The sequence below is a fragment of the Odontomachus brunneus genome, unplaced genomic scaffold (genome assembly GCF_010583005.1).
Source record: "Odontomachus brunneus isolate Ranch 3 - 2012 unplaced genomic scaffold, Obru_v1 Obru_scaffold_075, whole genome shotgun sequence".
Classification (NCBI taxonomy): Eukaryota; Metazoa; Arthropoda; class Insecta; order Hymenoptera; family Formicidae; genus Odontomachus; species Odontomachus brunneus.
In genome coordinates this window covers 1652149-1673581 of record NW_022639525.1, presented here as the reverse complement: position 1 = coordinate 1673581, position 21433 = coordinate 1652149, and the positions used below count along the sequence as shown (strand labels likewise).

The 21433-nt window shown below is 38.2% G+C and overlaps 1 protein-coding gene across 2 annotated transcripts in view; it reads left to right on the top strand.

Moving 5' to 3' along the window:
* The window catches only part of LOC116847226 (paired box protein Pax-6-like), a 42108-nt gene that overhangs the window by 948 nt on the left and 19727 nt on the right, over positions 1-21433 (top strand). Inside the window, exons 1-2 of one of the 2 annotated variants that reach the window (XM_032821978.1) lie at positions 5576-5616; positions 5757-7744. In XM_032821978.1, the coding sequence (XP_032677869.1) occupies positions 7231-7744 (514 nt within the window). In that variant the 5' untranslated portion in view covers positions 5576-5616; positions 5757-7230. Of the gene's footprint in view, positions 1-5538; positions 7745-21433 lie in introns of those variants that run through there. The other variant, XM_032821976.1, reaches the window with a different exon arrangement.

Genomic DNA, 21433 nt, shown 5'->3' with positions numbered 1-21433 from the left:
TTGCATGTATAGAATTGCAGATACTCATACAGAATAAAAATGTAAGTGTCGATGAGTGACGGAGTATCCATGTTATGTAAAAAATTATAAACAATTTTATTTACAATTTTCTTTTTGTTTTTGACGTAACATAGGATACTTCGTCATTCATCGACATTTGTATTTTCACTCTGTATAAGCGTTTGCAATTCTATACAACCAAGTAGAAGAACATTACAAAATACGAAAGCTGCATTATGTCGATAATCACACAGAAAAAAATCTCATTGCTAATCATTGCTGAAAATGTTTGTTGAAAATGTGTTTGTTACTGGAACAAAAAAAAATTGCTGCTATAAGTCAATCTTTTGATGCTGTTGCTGCTATATAGGTTTTATAGCTAAATATGACTACTGGCAGCTATACTTTTATAAGTATCTATATGTAACGACGATATTTAGCTATTATTCATAGATTTTTGTTGGCGCAGCTAACGTTTTTTCAGTGCAGCATCTTTTTAATAAGATTTGTCTGTGCACAGAGATATTTAACATTTATATATGTATACATTGCTACATTGGGATGACAAAATAGATTGCACTATTGTTGATTACACTAAAATTATACAGTGACATTTGGCGCTATTTTTTTTGTTTCTATAACATTACAAAATAGTAATATACTGAGGGAAGAAATGTTAATCTCACTATACAAACTATAGTCATTTTCAGCGCTAATTTTGTTGCTTTAAGAAAAAGTAGTAGTAACATATTATCAGCAACATTACAAAAGCGCTGACTACAGAAATAAACTATAAGTTAATAATTAATTATAAGTATTTCTTGCTATGTATTTAGGTTACATACATCAAACAATTTTTCTTAGTGCAGTAATATCCATATATATTCAGGGAAAAATGATTAATATTCACTAAAATTATGTTCATTTTTGGCGCCAATTATATCTTTTTTTGTTGTTTTAACAAAAAAAATGTAGTAACAATACATATGCATGTAAGGTTACCCGAGTCGAAATTTTGGCCCCATGTTAAACCTTAAATTCTACAACGCAGTAGAAGCTAAATTAGCAAAATAGGTTTAATTCTAATGATACAATTTACTCCTATTTTAACTTTGATAAAATTTCTCTTTTTACTTTCTTTAGTGTTGTATAATAGGTTGTATTATAGATTTCAGAACATCAAAATAGGTTGTATTTTATAAATTTCAAAATGTCAAAATGAATATTGAACGGAATAGTGAAAATAGGATAAAAATTTTGATTTGGGTAAGTTAAGTAGAATCAAAAGAGGTTGATGTAGGTTTCAAAATATTAAAATAGGTATTGAATAGAATAGTGAGGCTGAAAGTAAGATCAAAACTTCGACTTAGGTATTATCACTAACATTATAATAATATTTGCTTCTTTTGTTTTTTTCGTTGTAAAGCTTTATCTACAATGTGTTATTTGCTTCCTGTTTCTTTTTCTTTATCTCTTTCTGACTTACACCTTAAGCCTTAAACTAAAAAAAGACAGAAAACAAGAAACAGGAAGCAAAGAGCACATTGTAGATTAGACTTAATTCTTTCGCAATGCGAAAGAAGATAGACTTAATTCTAGATTAGACTTAATTCTTTCGAATATATCACAAATACCAAACACTTATTTCTTAATATAAGGTAATTTTTACTAACACTATAGTGAAACTTGTTAGAAAACTATTTTTCTGACTATTTATTTTACCATTTATCTGATTATTTGATATACTATTTGACTATTTGACTAAAACTCTTTCACTATGTGATTATATAATCACAAATACCAAATATTTCTCCTCAATATAGTTATTTGTACAATGTCATTTTCTATCATATACACACAATGGCGTACACACACTTGAAATTCGTAGTCGCTACTATCGTGATGCCAACCTTTGTACGCACAAACGTGGAAAATTAGTCTGTCTCCAGTCCCGACAACTTCATTATTCCCGACGCGACAGTTGGCGTAACGAAAATCAATTTGTTCAGCTGCCTAGATAAATAGAGTCTAATCTTATTAATCATCAGCCGATAATCATCGATACGTCGCACATTCGCGCAACTCGCGAGTATCAAACAAGTGTCTATTCCCCGTATGGATACACAATACCCGCGCGCGCGTTTCCACAAGGCAAATATTTGATAATATTTACCGAGTCATAATTGTTCAATTCACTTAGGCGACCCTAAGACTCGGTTGCGACTTTTCGTTGCGACTCGCGGCAAGATAACTCTGAAGTTACATCCTCGAATTATCGTTATACATCGATTTCAAGCTTATGTAAAGATGTTTCGACACCGTATTATTCGGCGGGACCGTTTGACAGTCTCGTCAGTCGCATTATAGATTCATCCTCGATATTCGAAGAGCGACACGAGTCTGTCGAAATGCTTGTTTATCGGAGAAACTATGATTAAATAGTGTCGCTACTGTATACTTTGTATACTCAACTGAAGAAGGCACGTTCAAATTGCTATTATCAATTACAATCTCCCTGCCGACAATTATCTGCACCAGTATTCGCCGGAGGTCCATTACTAGAACGACTATCTCTATCTATCGTTAAGCAGCTATAGCGTATAAATTACAGGGATATAGCTATTATTTATAAGCGCCTATGCTAAGATCGATAGATACACGACAGTAATTTTTCTTCTCTTAAGATATTTACTCGCTGGTACTTACGTATATACCAGCAATAATATAAATAATATAAATTGCGAAGTATCGTATTTTTCTTCAGCGTCTATATCTTCATCTCGAACGTATATCCGCAGAAGTATACCCAGACTAATTTAATCTAATGGCTCGAGAAAAAACTGTGGAATAAGAAAGTTATTCCGCACATTCCATATGCTTTGATCTCATTCGTCGAATTCTTCACTGATTGTGCGAATATAATCGAAGCAAGAAACGCAAGTTTTTAAGTTACACTAAGAAAAAAGTGCTTGATAGTGAAAGAGTGTGACTATAATTTCTAAGTGAAATACCCGCATAGAAATTTCCCAAAATTTTTCCAGGTACAATATAGATCTTGATTAGAATACCCAAAATTGGTTATCTCACTGCGATATCAATAGAGATCATATTTTCAAATGGTTTCTCTGTCTAAAATCGAAACACAGAAACTCTAACTTGTACTTTTTTCTGTCGATATACTTTTATAGTATCAAACAGGAACTCGTTTTTCTACCAACCATCCTGAGCAAAAATGTATCTAGTAGAGCAGATTTCAAGACTAGTAGCTAGATAGTAATGACTAGATAAGTTTTCTAGCCAGTCACTAGCTTGTGACTGGTTAAATATTCCAGTCTTTTGAATGTCACGATTATCTAGTAACTATACCAATTACATAGATAATGGCTAGCTGAAAAAGATTACACAGTAACGATAGAAAATCATCGGTAAATTCTGAAGAAATTGGATATCAGAACTGTCTAGTAACTATATCAATTATAGTTACAAGTTATTTTTTTTATCTAGCTACTAGATAATTTTTCTGGTACAGCCACTAGGAAAAGTGAACGTTATATTCCTAGCTAGTAGCGATGTAAGACCCAACTTTTCTGAGTCATTACTAGACAATCACTAGATTCAATTTTTGCTCAGGATTGTATTCAATAGAATAAAAACATGTGTTTTTAATACTTTGAGTATTATAATAAATAAAATTATTTAGAAAATCAATATATGTTTCGTTTGTATTCTAATTCTAATGTAAAACAAAGACCAGAAAAAATATTGAAAAAATGTTAAGCTTCCTACTTCGAATTGCATGTTTGAAACATTACATTTTTAACACAAAATCCATCATTATTTTGGGGAGTCCAACTGAATCTAAATTAGATCTCAAAAAACTTTCTATGCGAGCAATTATAGTCGGGGGAAACTATTCTTATAGCAAGTACTAGTGTTGTACTATAGTATTCGTGATAGACATATATTCCTAATTAGAAATCCGATCTCAGTCAGTCATCTAATTATCACTTACATGATTTATATAAAGTGATGTTATCGAGTTTTAATAAGTTATATATTCAGCAATCAGGACCTTCTTAATAATAAGGATTATTAATAACTAGAAACTTATTAATAATTAGAATCCCATAACAATAGTTAGGACCTTATACAAAACAAATAACGAATTAGGTTCGACTTGATCAAAACTACAGGATACATTTTTAATTGAGTTTCTGCTACGCAAATTGCTTCTACTACTTTTCGTTGGAATAACAAAAAATACAGTGACTATACTCGCGATTTCTTCTTTTACTGTACAAGACATCAAAAGATACAAGGTAACTCGCTTAATTCCAACTCAACCAAAGGATCAATTATTAACACGAAGAGCTCTTCTTACCCGCCCAAATTGAAGATCACCACCTGGTATACCTATACGAATATACCTAGTCGTTGTAAACCGATTATTCGCAAAATTATACTCCGCTAATAGTCAGCAATCTATGATAATCTCTAGAGCGATGTAAGTCCCGCTTGGGACTGGATAAAAGACCGTCGTAGATAGCGCGCTATCAGACGATTAATTCGTACTCCAGTTTCGTTCGCATGATGAAGCCAGGCCAGATCAGGTTAGACCAGGCCAGACCAGGCCAGGCTTAAGCGAACGCAACGTGTCGGTGCCGCGACGTAATCGCACCAATCGGTTATCCCCGTAACGTGCTCCTAAGTCCGACATCGACGTCCGATTTTGAAATTGCACACGGCAGCCGTGGCAACGGTCAACGTGCGACGAGGAAGGACGACGGCTTTGCGCCGGTTGCAAGGAAGAGCGGAAAGCCCGCACTTGAAAGCGTGGGCGACGTGGAGTTGAGCGAACAGATCGGTGGGCGGCTACCGGGTCGCCCAATTGGACGATCGACTCTGTAATAGTCGGTGGGCGTTGGGTAAGTTCAGATGCGCGGCTCGCAGTGCGCACTTGGCTGCCTTTATCGGCTCTCTCTCCCCCTCTCGGTCGCTCTATCTCTCTTTCTTATCGTGCATCCCCACGATGTCCGTCTGCGATTCCCGGTCCCCACTTCGTCTACGTGTGTATCGACTAAGCTTGAGCGAGGGCTCTTCTTGTACCTCGCGTCGACCACAAATATTCCACTTCGCGTCCACCCTTTATGAACGGATCCGCTGTAATCGGCAATCACCCTCTGCTTATATTCGGTTCCCTGATTTTCATCACCGCTTGCGTTTACCTGACACTTCACCTAATTGCTCTGAGTAAAAGATATTTGGTACTTGTAATTATAATCACACACATAGAGAAAATTATTATTATAAATTATAAAATATAATTATATTTTTATAAGTAAATTCTATTATAATGTTAGCGATAATAGCGATGTATTACTACTACCGTTTTTGTGTTAGCAACCAAGAAATATGGTTGGGTCAAAGTGTGGCAAGTGGAGATTGCGATGTCATAGTACCAAACAAAAGGGGAAAGGGACGTGTGACGTACAACGTATTACGACGAAACGACTAATAGCGGAGCTTTTTCACACACAGGGATTAAACGAAACACTCGTAAGCTTCTGGTTTCCGTTGGAGGGTGACTCGACGTATCGATCGTCTGACGACAAAAAGGTGAAGTTCTTATGTTGCAAACGTACGAGAAGGTACTCTAGACTACTAGTAGCTAAGCTATGAGACTACTAAGGTACGAGTATCTTAGGCACTCAGCACGAGTACCTAAGATCTCGTATCTTAATAGTCTCGTACTTTAGTCGTGTAGTCAAAAGATAAAAGAAAGAAAATGCCAGAAGACTGTTTGCTCCCGCGGAGAGCGGAGGTTAGACGAATTCACATGAGGGATCAAAAATTGGCCGATAACCCGTGCGCGCCGGAAGGGAAAAAGTCTGTGGACGAAGGGAGCGAAGAGAGGCGGAGAATCGGTCGCGTATATGGAACGACGAGGCACAAGTCACGTCGCATTAAATCTTGATCTCACCTGGGCGAGCAGTAGCGGCGGCGGGCGAGTACCGGGCCGCGGGAAGGGCAAAGTGGGGGTAAGGCTAGTCTGGGCGCGCTTCGAAACCCTGAGCGGAAGGCAATCCGCTCGAATCCGGCGGAGTGCGAGCAGGTTACCCCGCTAGAGTAGTCCTCGGTGTCCGTCATTGGAGAAGGGAGCCTTCGTAGGCGGAAGGAGAGAGAGGAAGAGAGAGGAAGAGAGAGCGGGACGTAAGAGAAAGAGAGAATACGGAGAGGGAAGAACTGAGGGAGGAGGAGGAGGAGGTGGAGAAGGAGGTGGAGGAGGAGGAGGAGGAAGCGATCACGAGCTTCGTCGAAGGCGCCTGCGCTCCAACACTCCGCACCTTCGGTTCCTCGACTTCGACTACCGCAGCTCCCGAGCACCGCGGCGACGACGTAAAAGCTCGCGTCGCGATGCGCTCGCGACCGTCATCGCGCGAGTAGACCAAGAAGTCATTCCGCTCCGCTGATCCAGGAATACACGGAGAATACACACAGCGAACTCGTCGTCGTTGTCGTCGTGTGTTCTTGCCAGGCCACGTGCTGCGCGAATCCGCGGAACCTGCCTGTTAGAGGATAGGTCGCCGACGGTGTGCTGTACACGTGACAGTTGTGTGTGAACATTGAACGTGAGGATGAGGCAAAGCTTCCGCGAACAAACGTCGACGGGTGGGATTGTCGTGCGTTTTGCCAGCAACGACAATAGACGTGAAGTCGCGAGTGAGAAGCGTACGACGAATAAAGCGCGAGTGTTTTAGGCTCGTGTCGAACTCTTATCGCGTCGATGTGCGTGTACGAATAGAGGACGTGGCAAACTGAAACCCTATCGGTAACTTGGACGGCGTTGCATCTGACGGAAGTGTCAAAGAGTGTTCGTGCCAGACAATATTATCCGCGCGATGAGAATTATAGATATTCTCAGCCGTCTGTCTGAAGCGCGAGAAAACTCGCGTTGTCCGAAAGAACGCGCATAAAATCATCCATCGGAGCAGCCGTTGGATCTTTTGTGTTTAACGAAGGCCTCGAGTAATTCGCAATCGGGAGATCGCGAGCAAGAGACTAAAAAGACACGGCAAAAAAGTCGTCGGATGCAAAACGGGGAGTAGCAGCAGGGGCGATCCGGAGGACACAAACGTGTTGTATCTGCGAGGAGTCGGCGGAGGAAAGCGGCAGAGAGGGAGGAGCTGTTGCTCACGACTGTGGAGGGGGCGGAGGTAAGAACGTCTGGTGATGATGATCGGTGGTGGCGTCGCGACCCCTCCTGGTACTGCCAAGTCGGCGGCTGCGATCGACGGCGAGATGGTGCAGGTCGACGGCATTGGCAGTGGTAGTGTCAGTGGTAGTGCTAGTGGTAGTGGTAGCCCTGCGACGGGCGCGACCACCACGCGCCTCGCGAACAACGGTAGTAACAGCCACAGCAGCAATAACAACGGCAACGTCAGCAGCAGCAACGGCAACAACAACAGCGCCAGCAGCAACGGCAACAACAGCAACAGCAGCAACGACGGCCACGGAGTGACGAATTGCGCGAGCACGACCACCTCGGCAGTGGGCGACAAGTTCTGCTGCCAGGATGAGGATGTGCCCGTCAGCACGAGCGTCGCGCGACCTTGGGAACCACCGTCACCGACGTTCTCTCAGTCGAGATCGCATCTGCTGCAGGTCCATCCACCGCATCACCATCAACATCCCACTGCCACGCATCATCACCAGCAGATGAACGTTCCGGCTTCTTTGATCGATGGTGAGTAAGGTACACTTGAAACCCGGCGAATCATTCGGAAGATTGTGACACGAGATCACCGATGACTTGCATCGTTGCGTTTGTCGCCGAAAAATCTGCGAGGACACCTTAATTCTTGGCCGATTGTTCCAATCTCGTGATAAGCTACCTAACAATTAAATCATGTGTCTGTCTGTTTAATTTGAAGAAAAAACGAAGACAGACACATGATTTAACTGTCAGATAGTTTACCAAGAGGTTGGAACAATGGCTCTTAGTCGACACAAATGTTTCAACGTATTTCGTCACAAAACTGGCAGGAATCGTTCCACAACTTCGAAATCACATCGATTTCTCGAAAGTTACACGAAACACCTGAAGTATCCTAAATGTTTCGGGGGGCGAGGAGAGAGGGGGAAGCCATGGAAACCAGCTACCTGATTAGAAGTTTATTCCGCGGCTCAGATCCGGTCGATCTCAATTAGTTATCTCGATTGTATAAGATGATATTATCGGATCCTAATATGACATATAACGCAACGTGCCAGTCAGGACCTTAATAATGAGAACCCGATAACATCACTCTATACCAACTACACAATTGATTGACACTCACCTGATCAGGGCCATCAGATAAACTTCTAATCGAGTATTCTTACGATACAGTCTACTTATATTTGTATGTTTCTTACGAATATACAAATTTAGACATAATTCACTATCAACTTTATTAATCAAATTTTTCGATGCGCTCGAGGTTTTGATCTCCATACCACCAAATTGTTCAAATACTTTCGAAATGTACATTCATCTTAGAAGATTTTTCTCATAAAGTCGCATAAAGTCGCATAAAGTCACTTTAAAATTAGGACAAGAAGTTACCTCCGATATCGTGTCTTTCTCTTCTGGGTTTTTCTTGCACGGTAGCTAGCTGTTAGCCGTAAAAGAAAATAACGATTATTTAAAACAGACGCGATCTGACATGCGCGCAAATATTATTCCATTAACTGTTCAATAACAAAGAGAATCCTCGGGTGCATTGAACTCATTAATAATTCCTCGTCCTCGCTGCACAGAGTGAATCATGATAAGAGAAATATTTTCACCGAGTCGTGTCGATTTTCTTTTCTTTTTTCTCCTCTCGAGCGTTTCAATTTACCGCGATAGACATCCTTACGGATACATCTCAAACGTGTTCTAATATCAATTAAAAGCGACACGAAGTCGCTTCTGTTTCACGTTTGTGAGAACACTCCGTGCGTCTCGATGCCGATCGTTATAATATCATTCTGTTCTTGGATACTCGAGATAAGGCAGGCGCAAGTGTGAGTAATGGAGAGCCAATTAATTCCGTTGTATCGCGATAAATCGATAATTACGAGATACGTCATGCGCTCTCAGCGCTCTCACTATTTACAATCGTGTTCCATGCACTTTATTACAACAAGATTGCAGGACGACATTACTGAAATTTCAAACCGCTGTTTAACGGACCTTACCCGAACACCTGAACACACTTTTAAGACTATCGAAAGTAGAGACAATAATCGATGAAACGTCGAGGTGACGAAAGAATGCGTGGAAACCTCGTGAGGTTGTACGACTTTGAAATAATTATTCTAGGAACTAAATAACGAACTTTACTCGCGTGCGAGATGTTTTCATACATTTTAATAACGCTATATGTTGTTTTATCTTGTATGTCTAGTTATAAAAAGAAGAAAAGTCTAATAAAACGATTAGACTATACATAAAACATAATTAAAACGATAATCGAGTTATGATAACATGAACAATTATTATTAGAACAACTATTATTCGCTCAAGCGTGTGAGCGTATAAAAGTCAATCTTATTCGTGCGACTAATAAACACGTACAATTAATCATCATACATTTCTGATAGCGCGAAAGATAAATATGCGATATGTGCGACGACAAATGAGTATATCGATTATATCTGTCTCGATGAGAGAGAAAGATAATCAAGTAACTAATTGAATTATGAATCGTTTTACCATCTTTCGCCGCGCGCGCGAACCCTTCACTTCGCTCGATGCAGAATCGCAACTGCAATTAACGTCGAACACCTGTATAGGCAAACACCTGTGCCTATCTCCGTGGTTCGTCTCTCTTTCTCGGAGTAATAATAATTGAACCATTTCACGCCTTTGTAAACACAAAAAATCGCAAGAGGGTCGCGAAGCTTTTCAGAGAATTTCAGCCGCAACGTTGAAAGGTATTTGCATTTTTCATTCCGAAAACTACGATAGCGAGGTCAGTCCGAAGAAATATGGGGGAGATAATTTCAACCGCAAAAAGATCTAGAATCATCCAAGTTACCACTATATTATATTAGTACGCCGGAAGTATGTAAACTTAACTCTAGAATAGATACCGGGATTGTGCATTATCTCACGTAATTTAAAATTTCCTGTCAATTTTACTATACCATAATCACAGCTTTAAGCATACTGATACTCTTATATAATAAAAGGAAAAAAGTTTTTACTAAAATTATAGTAATTTTCAATTATAATTCATCTGTTTGTTGTTCTAACAAAGAAGCTTACTTATTATTGATATTTTATCATATTTTTATTACTAATATTCATTTTTCCTGATTATTTCACTATAAATATAATATATAAAAGTTTACTAAAGCATTATTCGTATAATGTTATTGGTATTTTGTGATACAGATAAACTGAAGTAGTCGATCACATATTCCTGCTATTAATTTTTTAGTCTGAAAATGTTGTGCACTGCAAAAAAAGGATTTGATATTTGCGACTATAATAATATAGTGAAATGATTACAATCACAAAAAAAAACTATTTTCGTAGCAAGTGCTACTGATAATTAGTGTTAATGATAATAATTATATACATGTGTTACTACTTTTTTATTAGAACAACAAAAAATATTGATACTCCAAATGACCATAACTTTAGTGAGATTAGTTACTTATTTTTTCTTTAGTGTGTCTGTATACATCTATTCGAGAGTTAAAGAAACTCTCGTAAACACCAATTTTTACGACAGTTTAAGTCAATCCATGCTGTATCATACCGATTGTGAAATTTCTCCTCAAATTTATGACGATTTCCTACAAGAATTGATAAGCGTTCCATTAACGAAGTTCACAGCTCATTATCGAGGACCGTTCGATTGACTAACCGACCGAATGACTGACCACTCGACCGACCATCGTCACTTTTCAGTCTGTAATTAAGTTGTCGAAAGACGAGTGACAAAAGTGCGATCGCGCTTATCATATCGGACTCGCTTTTATTATCTCACACTTAAAGATTTGAGCATAAAAGCCATTCTACATCTATTGCAATGTCAAACGCAAGCAGACGCAATGTTCGGCGCAACGATGATCGTAAAAGTTAGTTCAAACTATAAGTGTTACAAATATGGCATTAATCAGAAGCGTCAGTATACAAAAAAGAAAATTGAAAAAAATGGTTAATGTACTTAAAATTATAGTTGTTTTTGACGCTAGCTGTACCTTCTTGTTATTTCAACAAAAAAGTAATAGCGATAAAAATTTTTGTTATTTCAACAAAAAAGTAATAGCAATATATATGCACACGTAAAATTACTATCATTAACACTATAGTAACACTTATTACAAAAATGGTTCTTCTGATTATAATTCTTTCACTATACGATTATAATTATAAATATCAAATATTTTTTCTAGATATGTAAAGACTGTATCATTGACGTTCTGACGTTTCTGACTGGTATAGCATTTCTAACACTTGAAGTTGAGCTAAATTAAATTTATCAATATAATGTGTTACAAGTGAAGACGTATTAACATATTGTTATAACACACGTTGCAGTATTGCAACTGATATTGCGATAGATGTAAAAGGATCTTTAATCCTTTGAATCCTGAATTAATTCTATATCCAAAAATATTTTCTCTACTAATTATTGTCTCTAGAAGAGTGTAGAGATGTGATGTCTGATTGTTTTTATAATTTCCCAATCAACTATATTGAAGAAATTAAAGTGTATTAAAATGCTTTAGAAAAACAATTCGTTGATATACTTTGCATTACTTTTAAACTATATTTGCAAACTATATTTGCAAACTATATTCTGCAAATAATAACAATTGTCAACTTTTCATTCATCGTAATAATACACGAGGATATTTTCTATAGTCCACTTTTATGATAAGTGAATATAATATTAATAAATCGCACTTGTAGAGATGTCAGCTTCGGAGTAGGAGAGACAACGAGTGCCGAGAATTCATTGGTTTTTATCATTATAATCGGTGATAAGATGAAAATCTCACCTACAGTCATAAGAGATAGGAGATTGATGCCAACATTTGGCAGTTTGGTGGAGAAAAATATTGATTAGTTTGCATCGACTTAAACTAAATGTCGCTTTAAAGCAACAACGGCTGGCAAAGGGTTAAAGCGTAGCATTCGCGATGGGATACTCTCCGGCGCGTTCCCTGCTCGATCCTCTCTCGCGAGTTTCGTCCGCGGCGCCACCGATAAGGGAATACAAGTGAGCGACCGGAAGCGGCTTGCGTCTTCTCCGCGGATACGACGCAGATCCGCCACTACCGCGCATTCGAAAATTCCTCCGCGCGGTTTATATCGCACTCGCGAGACTCGCCGCTCGTTCCCTCGCGGAGTCGCGGGAATAAGGGCCAACGTTGATAAGAGGATGCGAGAGAGAACGCGCGCGCGCACGATCGGGAGCAACGGCGCGGAGTATACAACGCGCGAGTCCTGCAACGAGAACGTTTCCCGCTATCGCAGCTTCGCGGATCTTTCCGTGCTTTACACTTGCCAGATGGAGCGCGGAGGCTACCAAGCCGCGCACCGTCGTCGGGAACCGGTTTCAATGCGTTAGCGAGCTCCACCACGTACCCTCTTCTCTTCGGGGCACCTCTCCGCGGAGGTATTACTCTCGTTTAACGCTCAATACCCGTCTGTCCCGCGGGTACTCTCGATCCCTGCCGCTCGCGAGCGGCGCGTACGTCCGACGGAACACTTCGTTTCAGAATCGCGAGATTTTATGGCCACACCCAAGCCATTTCGAGACAGATACCGTGTAGGCAGCGTATAGGTATCTTCTCGACCGTGAGCGACGAGAAAAAGGGAGCGGGACGAGTCGAACGGGAGGATGTTTCTCCGAGTGTTCTGGTAGCACTTTGTAGCACTTGGCTTAATCGCGTCAACTATCGAACGAGAGACGTATGTACCAATTACGCGGTCGATCTTCGATCCCACGATTGCGCCGGGAGTGCAGCGTCTTCTCCCGACGAGACACTCGCCACTGAGTTATAGAATTCGCCAATTTGTCGTTATGTCCCCGGCCGGTCGCGTCCTACATGTGTGTCGTGTATTCTCGGCTCTCTTAAAATGAATCAATCATCACTGAAAACAGTGAATATACATTGGCTTGCAGTTATAAATATAGCACTGAAAGTGCTCGATGCTATACTCATAACTGATATCAGTGACTATTCACTGATTCACTTTAAGAGAGTAAATTTCAATCTGTATATTCCTCATTAAAACACTGTACTTATAACTACTAGTTCAGTTATAAGTATAGCATTGTAGTCAGTAAAATCTTGTTGAAAAGATGTCAGCTAATAGTGGGGATTGCTATTATTGATGCAGTTTGCAAGCACAAACAATATTATTGCACACAAATCGCATAGAAACCGTAATTTCATCGCCAAAAACACAGAAAGTTAGATCCGACATACAACGAATTTGTATACTATAGATTTTGCAGTGAAATCTTACTTGCACTTGTCAAAATCAGTGAAATGTAAGATGGAGCAATGAAATGGGAGTATTTCCACTGAAAATTAGTGAATATTCACTGATTGTCAGGTGAAATGTATTTTTTTACTGATACAATCAGAAACACTTTCACTGATTTGTTTTAAAAAAATACAATTTGCACTTCGCAAACTTGTAATACACTTGTAGAGTTGCGACTCGCGATTTTAATTCGGATTTGTCATTTTCCGATGAGTTTGGTGTTTAAATGGTATTTTAGAGAAAACCTTTTCGGAAGCTTTGACGATAAAATTAAAATCACGAATAATGGGACAGCCTTTCAGTTGTTATTCAGTCCGCGTTTAACGGGACAAGATGTTAATTCAGTCGAAAAACCGATACAAGTTCATCTCGATGCAGCGCAAGACGCTGTGAGATTTTACGACCACACCTAGAGACAGGTGCATCTCGAAGGTATTCGGAGGAGAGTCGTCCACGCACGTCGCTCTCTCACCACTGTAAACTTGACGTCCAAAAGGAAATTATGAACACAGTTTGTTTGCATCTCGTTTGTACTACCTTTCGTTTCGTTTGTACTTTGAAAACTAAAGAAGTATGTAAGGGGGTTGTGGAATATATACTCGGTCAGCGACCGAGTATGAGATACTTCCAATTTTTTAGTGCCACACTAAACAATATTTTGCTTGTACATCAAAAAGAAAGAATGATTAATTCCACCAATATTATAGTAATTCTTAGCATCAACCACATTTTCTGTTGTTCTGACAAAAAAATAGTAGTAGCAATAAGTATTTAGAGTTATTGCCATTAACACTATAGCGACGCTTGCTTCTGAAATACTTTAGCTATAATTACTTCAATATGTGTTATAATAACAACTATTGAACAGTTCTTTTTCAGTATTCTCGTTTGTATACCTCTTTCAAAAGTTGTTGACCGTTTTAAAATAATCCCAATAAAATTAGAAAGTTATCAATTTGGGGAATCTTCAAAGTGCTGCAGTTTTGAAACGTTCCAGGCAGAGAGAATTTGAAAGGAGTTACACAAATAGCATTAAAGAATCTGAAATATCATCTATTCGGTCACTGACTATATTTTTGTTAATTTTTTATCGGATGATTTCTTTCAGTGCAAAAATGCCAACTTATATGATTCTCACAGAAAATAATAGCCGAAATATCAGCATCTCTTCTGTTCGTTCCGTTTCGATGTCTTATCTTATTTTTATGTAGACAACATTTTTCTGAATGCAACTATGTACAATATTGTCAAACTTCGTCAAAAGGACAACTTTTCCATTCTAGAAGGAACCTCAATATGGCCAATAACGATCGCAAGATTATCATTTGTATACCTGATCGTACTTCCTCTTTTGAATGCCAATAATTATTTTGAGACATTTTGAAAAGGTTACATAGAGAAGAATAGTTAATCTCATTAAAATTATAATTATTTTCAACACCAAATATGTGTTTTGTTGTTGATCTAACAAAAAAGTAGTAGCAGCAATATGTATATAAAATTGTTATCGCTGACATCACAGTAGAGCTTACTACGCAAAAATAGTTTTTTTGTCTATGATTTTACTGTGTGATTAGAAATATCATCAATATCAAACAAAATTTTCTTAGTGTACTTCTTTGAAAACAATATAATTTACGAAATAATATAGTTGTCAGTGTAACTTTTCAATATACAAATGTTTTGAAAGAAAATACAAACAAGTATAAACAATGTTTTTTGAACGTTACCAGCCATTTCTAATCAATTCTTTCAAAAGATGATAAAGTTCCTCTTTTGACGGAGTTTCAAAGTATAGTTTCTTTTTCAAGTCCCGCTTTTTAAAATTGAAACGGAAGTCGCTGACAGTTCGACCAATGTTTTTCGCGACTAATCAACTTTGCATTTCGAGTCTCAGCCTCTCCGTACCTTAGGAGTGACTTTCACGTTATTTGCGTAAATATTATTAATGGATCAGTCTAGTATCATCTAGTTGCCCACGAATTGCCTCGACAATTTTGTCTTTATTTCGCTCAATTAAGCGAAAGCTGAAACTTTTGCCGACAGAATACTCAGAATAAATTTTTCTGTAAAGTTTACGTCGTATTGGTTGTACAAAATTATAAATGCTTTTACGCAATGAAAATACGTGCAAAAATAAAATTGCTCAATATGTAACGAAAACGAAAAAAAAAAATTTAATGTAAAATCTTAAATTGGCAGTTAGTTTAATATTTACTTAATCAAAAAGTTCTGCATCTTGTACAAAATATCTTGTTGAAAATGTGGATGTTCCAAACAAAACATTTTTAAAGAACATTGCTGCATCTTCGCATCTGAATTCAGAACTTATCCGAATAGGAATATTTTAGGAAAAGTTTGCAGAAAGATTTCTACACATGGTTAGGTTTCCCACTGAATATGGTAAAATAAAACAACACACATTTGTAAGTTCTGCATGTACAAGAAATACGAAAAGGATAGCGTTAGTGACGAATGTCTCCGCGTTATCGATGTTTTTCGAGTTCATCGTCGACTTCAGCATTCCTTTAACCGAGAATCAATTCCTTCAACCGAAAAGGATGGAATTTACTCTTTTACCGAAAGCCGTTTATCAGTTGCAATGATGCACGTTTTCTGATTCACTCAACGTATCTCCAGCTTTTAAGGAAGCTAGTAAAGGTTCGGTTTAGTTGGTTTAAGGAGAATAACGTGTAATGTATCGTATAATGTGTGTGTGTACGTATGTGTGTGTGTGTGTATAGTTGTGGGTAAGAAGACGTTTCATTGAGAAGATTACTGAGTCGAGTGAGGTGTAGTGATGTAACAAAAGTGAATAATCTAGTCAAAGAATAAAAAGATATAAGAATATTAAAAATAATTAGGAACGTAATAGCAGTTGTTTCAATTTTGTTCAGGCCATTCGAAAGAGAACTGTTTGTACTCGCTTGCGCTTTTTCTCAAATCATGTATCTCAAAGAATTTGAAATTACAGTACTTTCGAGTTCGTCAAAAAGATGATTATTACTTCTTAAGATATCTTGAAACAGTCGACAGGATTCGAAAAAGCATCATTTGTATCGGTTCGCATTTCCTCTTTCGAATTGACTACTTCAAGATGTTTTAAAAATGATGAACTCGTGGCAGATTTTGAAAATGCCGTAAATACGATCAGAACAAGAAAAGCGCGAACGCTGTTCTTTTTCAGCATATGCACTTCGACTTTACCCACACTGTAAAAAATTTGTGTAAAATTTCATGTAATTATGAGACCAAATATTATAGTTGTAAATTTACACAATATATCAAAACGTGTCTTTCGTCTATATAAATATATTTTTATGCGATAATTACGTGTGTAAATTTACATCTATAATAGTTGGTCTCAAAATTACCCACTATAATAAAATTTAATTTTACACAAATTTTTTACAATGCACGTCGATGTCTTTGAATTTATAATCACTTATGATCTGCATTTATGATCGTTCTTAATTTCAGTAGCAATCGCGCCAATCTGTCAGTCACGTCGGGGCACAAACAATAATTCGCATCTGTGCTGTGCAATCAACGCTAAAGGCGACATAAACGCTAGTCGCGGCTTGCGGTAACACTGAATTTAGGATAATGTGTAATGTAGGACGTACGAATATCGACCAAGGATGCATAATATTTACAGATAAATGCAGAAATTACGAGCGATTAGACATTAAACGCACCATTAACATACTCGCGCGACGATGGCGCGCTTCGCTTCCACTTTGATACTTTACGATTGCGTATAGTACACGTACGTGGCCAATGCCATCGAAAGAGTATTTTCGTCCGTAAATGAGTCCGCTCTCGGCTTATCGAGTACCACCGCGGCTTCGCTGATCATAGAGTCATTACGTAAAATGTTTACCTATAGCTATGCGTATCAATTATCGACCGCGCGTATAACTCGCTCTTAACACGATCCGTGCAGATTATAGTCCGATAATATAAAATTGCTTTTTAATGAGAAGTTGCCTCAGAGCACAAATGCACTGAGAGGACACCACTTCAACGTTAGCTGCTTTAAGATATCTTAAAAAATAACGAAGTTTTTCTGGGTGGATTTTGAAAATGTAGTATTTCTGAACGTTTTCTAAGGTAAAACGAGTACAAACATATTCTTTCGAGTATTAAAGAATTTTAGATATTTCTAATTCGATTACACTTACTATTTCGTAATCAATCTTTTTGTTTTTCCTCTTATTTTTTGAAATTCAATCGGAACGAAAGATGCACTGAGAAAAAAGAGTTTGATATTTGTGACTATAATTACATAGTGAAATAATTATAGTCAGGAAAACTATTTTTTTAATAAATGCTACTATCATATTAATGATAGATCACTTTATGTGCATATTGTTGCTAAAATATACTGTTAAAATACTACTTTTTTATTAGAACTATATATCAAAGATATATAGTTAGCAGCAAAAATAACTCTAATTTGTAATAAAAGATTTTCTCTTTTAGTATAGTAAAATTCCGCTTAAATGCTTGCCCTTCGATATTGAACTTCATTGATTGCATTGATTTTGCGAACACGATCTATTCTTAATTATTATTATCTTTAGTATACGTATCATTTTATTTCCTAAACTAACTAAAATGAATATTTAGTAGCTTACTTAAAAAGAAAAAATACGTTGACTGAATAGAAGAGTGTCTACTGTACTCTGAGAGAAAGGAAATGAATCTCTTTAAAATTATGGTCATTTTCGAAGCTAACTATATTTTCTTGCTGTTCTAAGAAAAAAATAGTAGCTGTAATATACATATAAAGTCATTATCACTAACACTATAATAATACAACAAAAATAGTTTTGACCATAATTCTTTCACTTGCGCAAGTACAGTCACACACAGCAAATCCTTCTTTTCAGTGTTCGTATCAGTTAGCTTTCTAAACCAATTGAACTGGACTCTTAGATTGCTTGTAAAGGAAGGATGTCTTGAATGAAACGGAAAGCTTCATCTGCTTCACCTTGAGGAAAAGAAAATAAATAGTCTCACTAAAATTATAGTTGCTTTCGAAGTCACCTATATCTTTTTGTTGTTCTGCAAAAAATGGTTCTGACTATAATTTTTTGTACTACTCGTATGTGATTACAGTCACAAGATCAGCCACTTTCTTCAGTGTAACGACTCGTTCCGCGATTGTGCTCGAACGTTCCGCGATTGTGCTCGAAATGGTTCATCGGGAGCAAGGAATAGATGATTCGCGAATCGCCAAGTTCACGGAAAGATCGGCCTTCCAGTTTTTCCGTCTATTATCTATCGGCCGTGTCGAGCCTATCGCTCTTTACCGGCGGCGATTTCGAATATACGGACGAATATACCGCGCGGCCCGGTGTCGGTCAGAACTCGTTCAGAACCGGTTCCCGGATGGTGTCGATGCTACGACGACGGGACACGCATTTCTTTCTGTGCATCGGCTACTTTCGTTTTCACGACACCTCCGATCACTTTGACACGAAACGAGCGCGGAATGCGCGATCCGGGCGGACGGCGGAGCGACTCCTCCGTCGGGACTCGCGGCTAAGTTTTATTCAACGTTTCGAGAACGTCGCCGCCGAAGGGGCGAGATTCCTCGGGGAATGACTTTGGCGGCGTTTCGGTGTTTTGCGGGAAACCAACTCGCCGGGAATTTCGCGCGCATTCAATACGCGCCTCGAAAGCTAAGTCGCAACTTACGCGCTCGACAAGGAAGGGTCATCCGCAGCGAGCGCGAGGCAAATCACGTCACAATATTCACCGTCGATTATCGCCGCTCGAATGGACCGAATTCGGCCTGACGATCCCTGATTACCGAAACGCCGATAATTAGCGAGCTCGGCGTCATAAACGGCCGCGCAAAAACGGCCGTGCGATCGCGCGTATAACAAATTGCAAACGGTCCGCGTTACGATGCGTCCGTCGAACCGTTCGCGTTCCACTCGGCTCATAAAGAACTAATTAATTAAACGTTCTCACCATGTAAACGAACTGCCGCCACTTAAAGCGAGCTAAAAGAACGCGATACAAATGAGCAGGGCGGACCTGTTTTCTGCCAATACAGCGGCTCTTTATTTCACCCGGCACGACGGTTTCTTCCAACGGGTTCGTCGTCGTCGTCGTCGTCGTTGGACTCTCTTACGCTCGGATTGCTCGGATAAAAAGTAATTGCACTCCACGTTTCGCAAAATGACAGCTACGAGCGAGAGAGCCGTGCAAGAGAGTCGTGTGCTCTCAATGTAGCCGCGTCGACGGCGCGATCCATAAATTGCCGTGCGCGCTAAATATCGTTAAGATTAGTCGACAGCGCGATTACGTGGAAGTTGAGGTCGCAATAAGTACATCATAATTTCGATCGCATTACCACGCTGCGGTAATTAACATTTGTCCCGCGTTTAATTCACATTATCCCCAAGCTCGCGTTGACTTGCGCTTAAACGCGCCTTTCGTCCTGTGGTTTTGCGTAATTACGTCGCGTCTCCCGTCTACCTTGCGATTGCTTTCCACTATAATCTCCTTGCTTTCTTCGCGCTCGGTAGATGAGACTGGATCATTGACGTAAAGGTCGTGTAGACTATTTTGTTTATTCTGAGTGCGGACAACGGCAGCGCGAGACATTATTTTTACATTGAGAAAAGAATATGTCTAATTTCTCGGTGAAATTATAGTCATTTCCGACGCCAACCATGTCGTTTTTACCAACTATGCTGTTCTAATGAAAAGGTGGTAGTAACAATTTGCGTATAAGATTGTTATCTTTAATATTATTGCCGCATTTACTATGTATTTGTGGTGAAAGAAATAACGAAAAAGAAATCACAAAATGTCCCTTTTAGAAAAGCATTATTCCCTTTTAGTAAGCATTATTCCTACATTGTTGGAAAGGTGTTTGACACTTGTGACTATAATTGTAATTGTCAACTACAGCCAATTACAGTCAGGGAAACTGTATTTTTTGGAGTGAATCCTACTGTAGACCCTATAATACCTAATAACAGTAAACAGCGTAATTACACTGATAAGTATGGTTATGATAAATATAATAAGAGTATGGTTATGCATACTATATTTTAAAGTTACTTATCCTTATAACTCTCACAAGTATCACCTTAAACTAAATGAAGAAGTTATTTCATATGAAACAATGTAATACAAAAATGACATTCCTGACTGTAATCGTTTTACTGTGCAATTATAATCGTAATGTTTTCTTTCTCGGGGCAATAAAAAAAATATTTGCAGAAAGAGATGGTAAATAGAATTATATAGTCATTTTGGTGTCAAGTATGCTTTCTTGTTTTAACAAAAAAGGAATAATAACAATTAGTTCACTATTGCAATTATAGTCACAAGTGTCAAACATTTCTCTGTTAATGTAAGAAAAGCACTTACGTTTTAAAAGGAACATTTTGCGATTGTTTTCTCATTGGTTTTTTCATTATAAAAACACAGAACAAAAGACATACTCGACTTGACTGGTCTCTTCTAATAAATCGTGGAGATTGAGAGAGCACATTGTTAAAGTGCCAACTATATTTTCTTGTTGCTCTAACAGAAAAGTACACAAAGATCGTATATATTATAGTTTCTTTTTTCATACAAATTCTTTCCAATTTTACTATATTTCCAGTAGTACTAGAATAGACTGTTAGTAAGGTCTATCTTGCTAAGAAATATAATAAATCTTAGAAACATCAAATTTTTTCAATAACATATTTTATAGTTCTTAAAATATAAATAACATATATGAAATAAAGTTAATCATTGCAGAATGTCAACCTATTCTTTAGTAAAAAAAAATATATATATTCTGTAGTAATTTTTAATAAAATTTTCTCCGTGAAATGGTTGCAGCACGCATATAAGATTATCACTAACACTATTGTA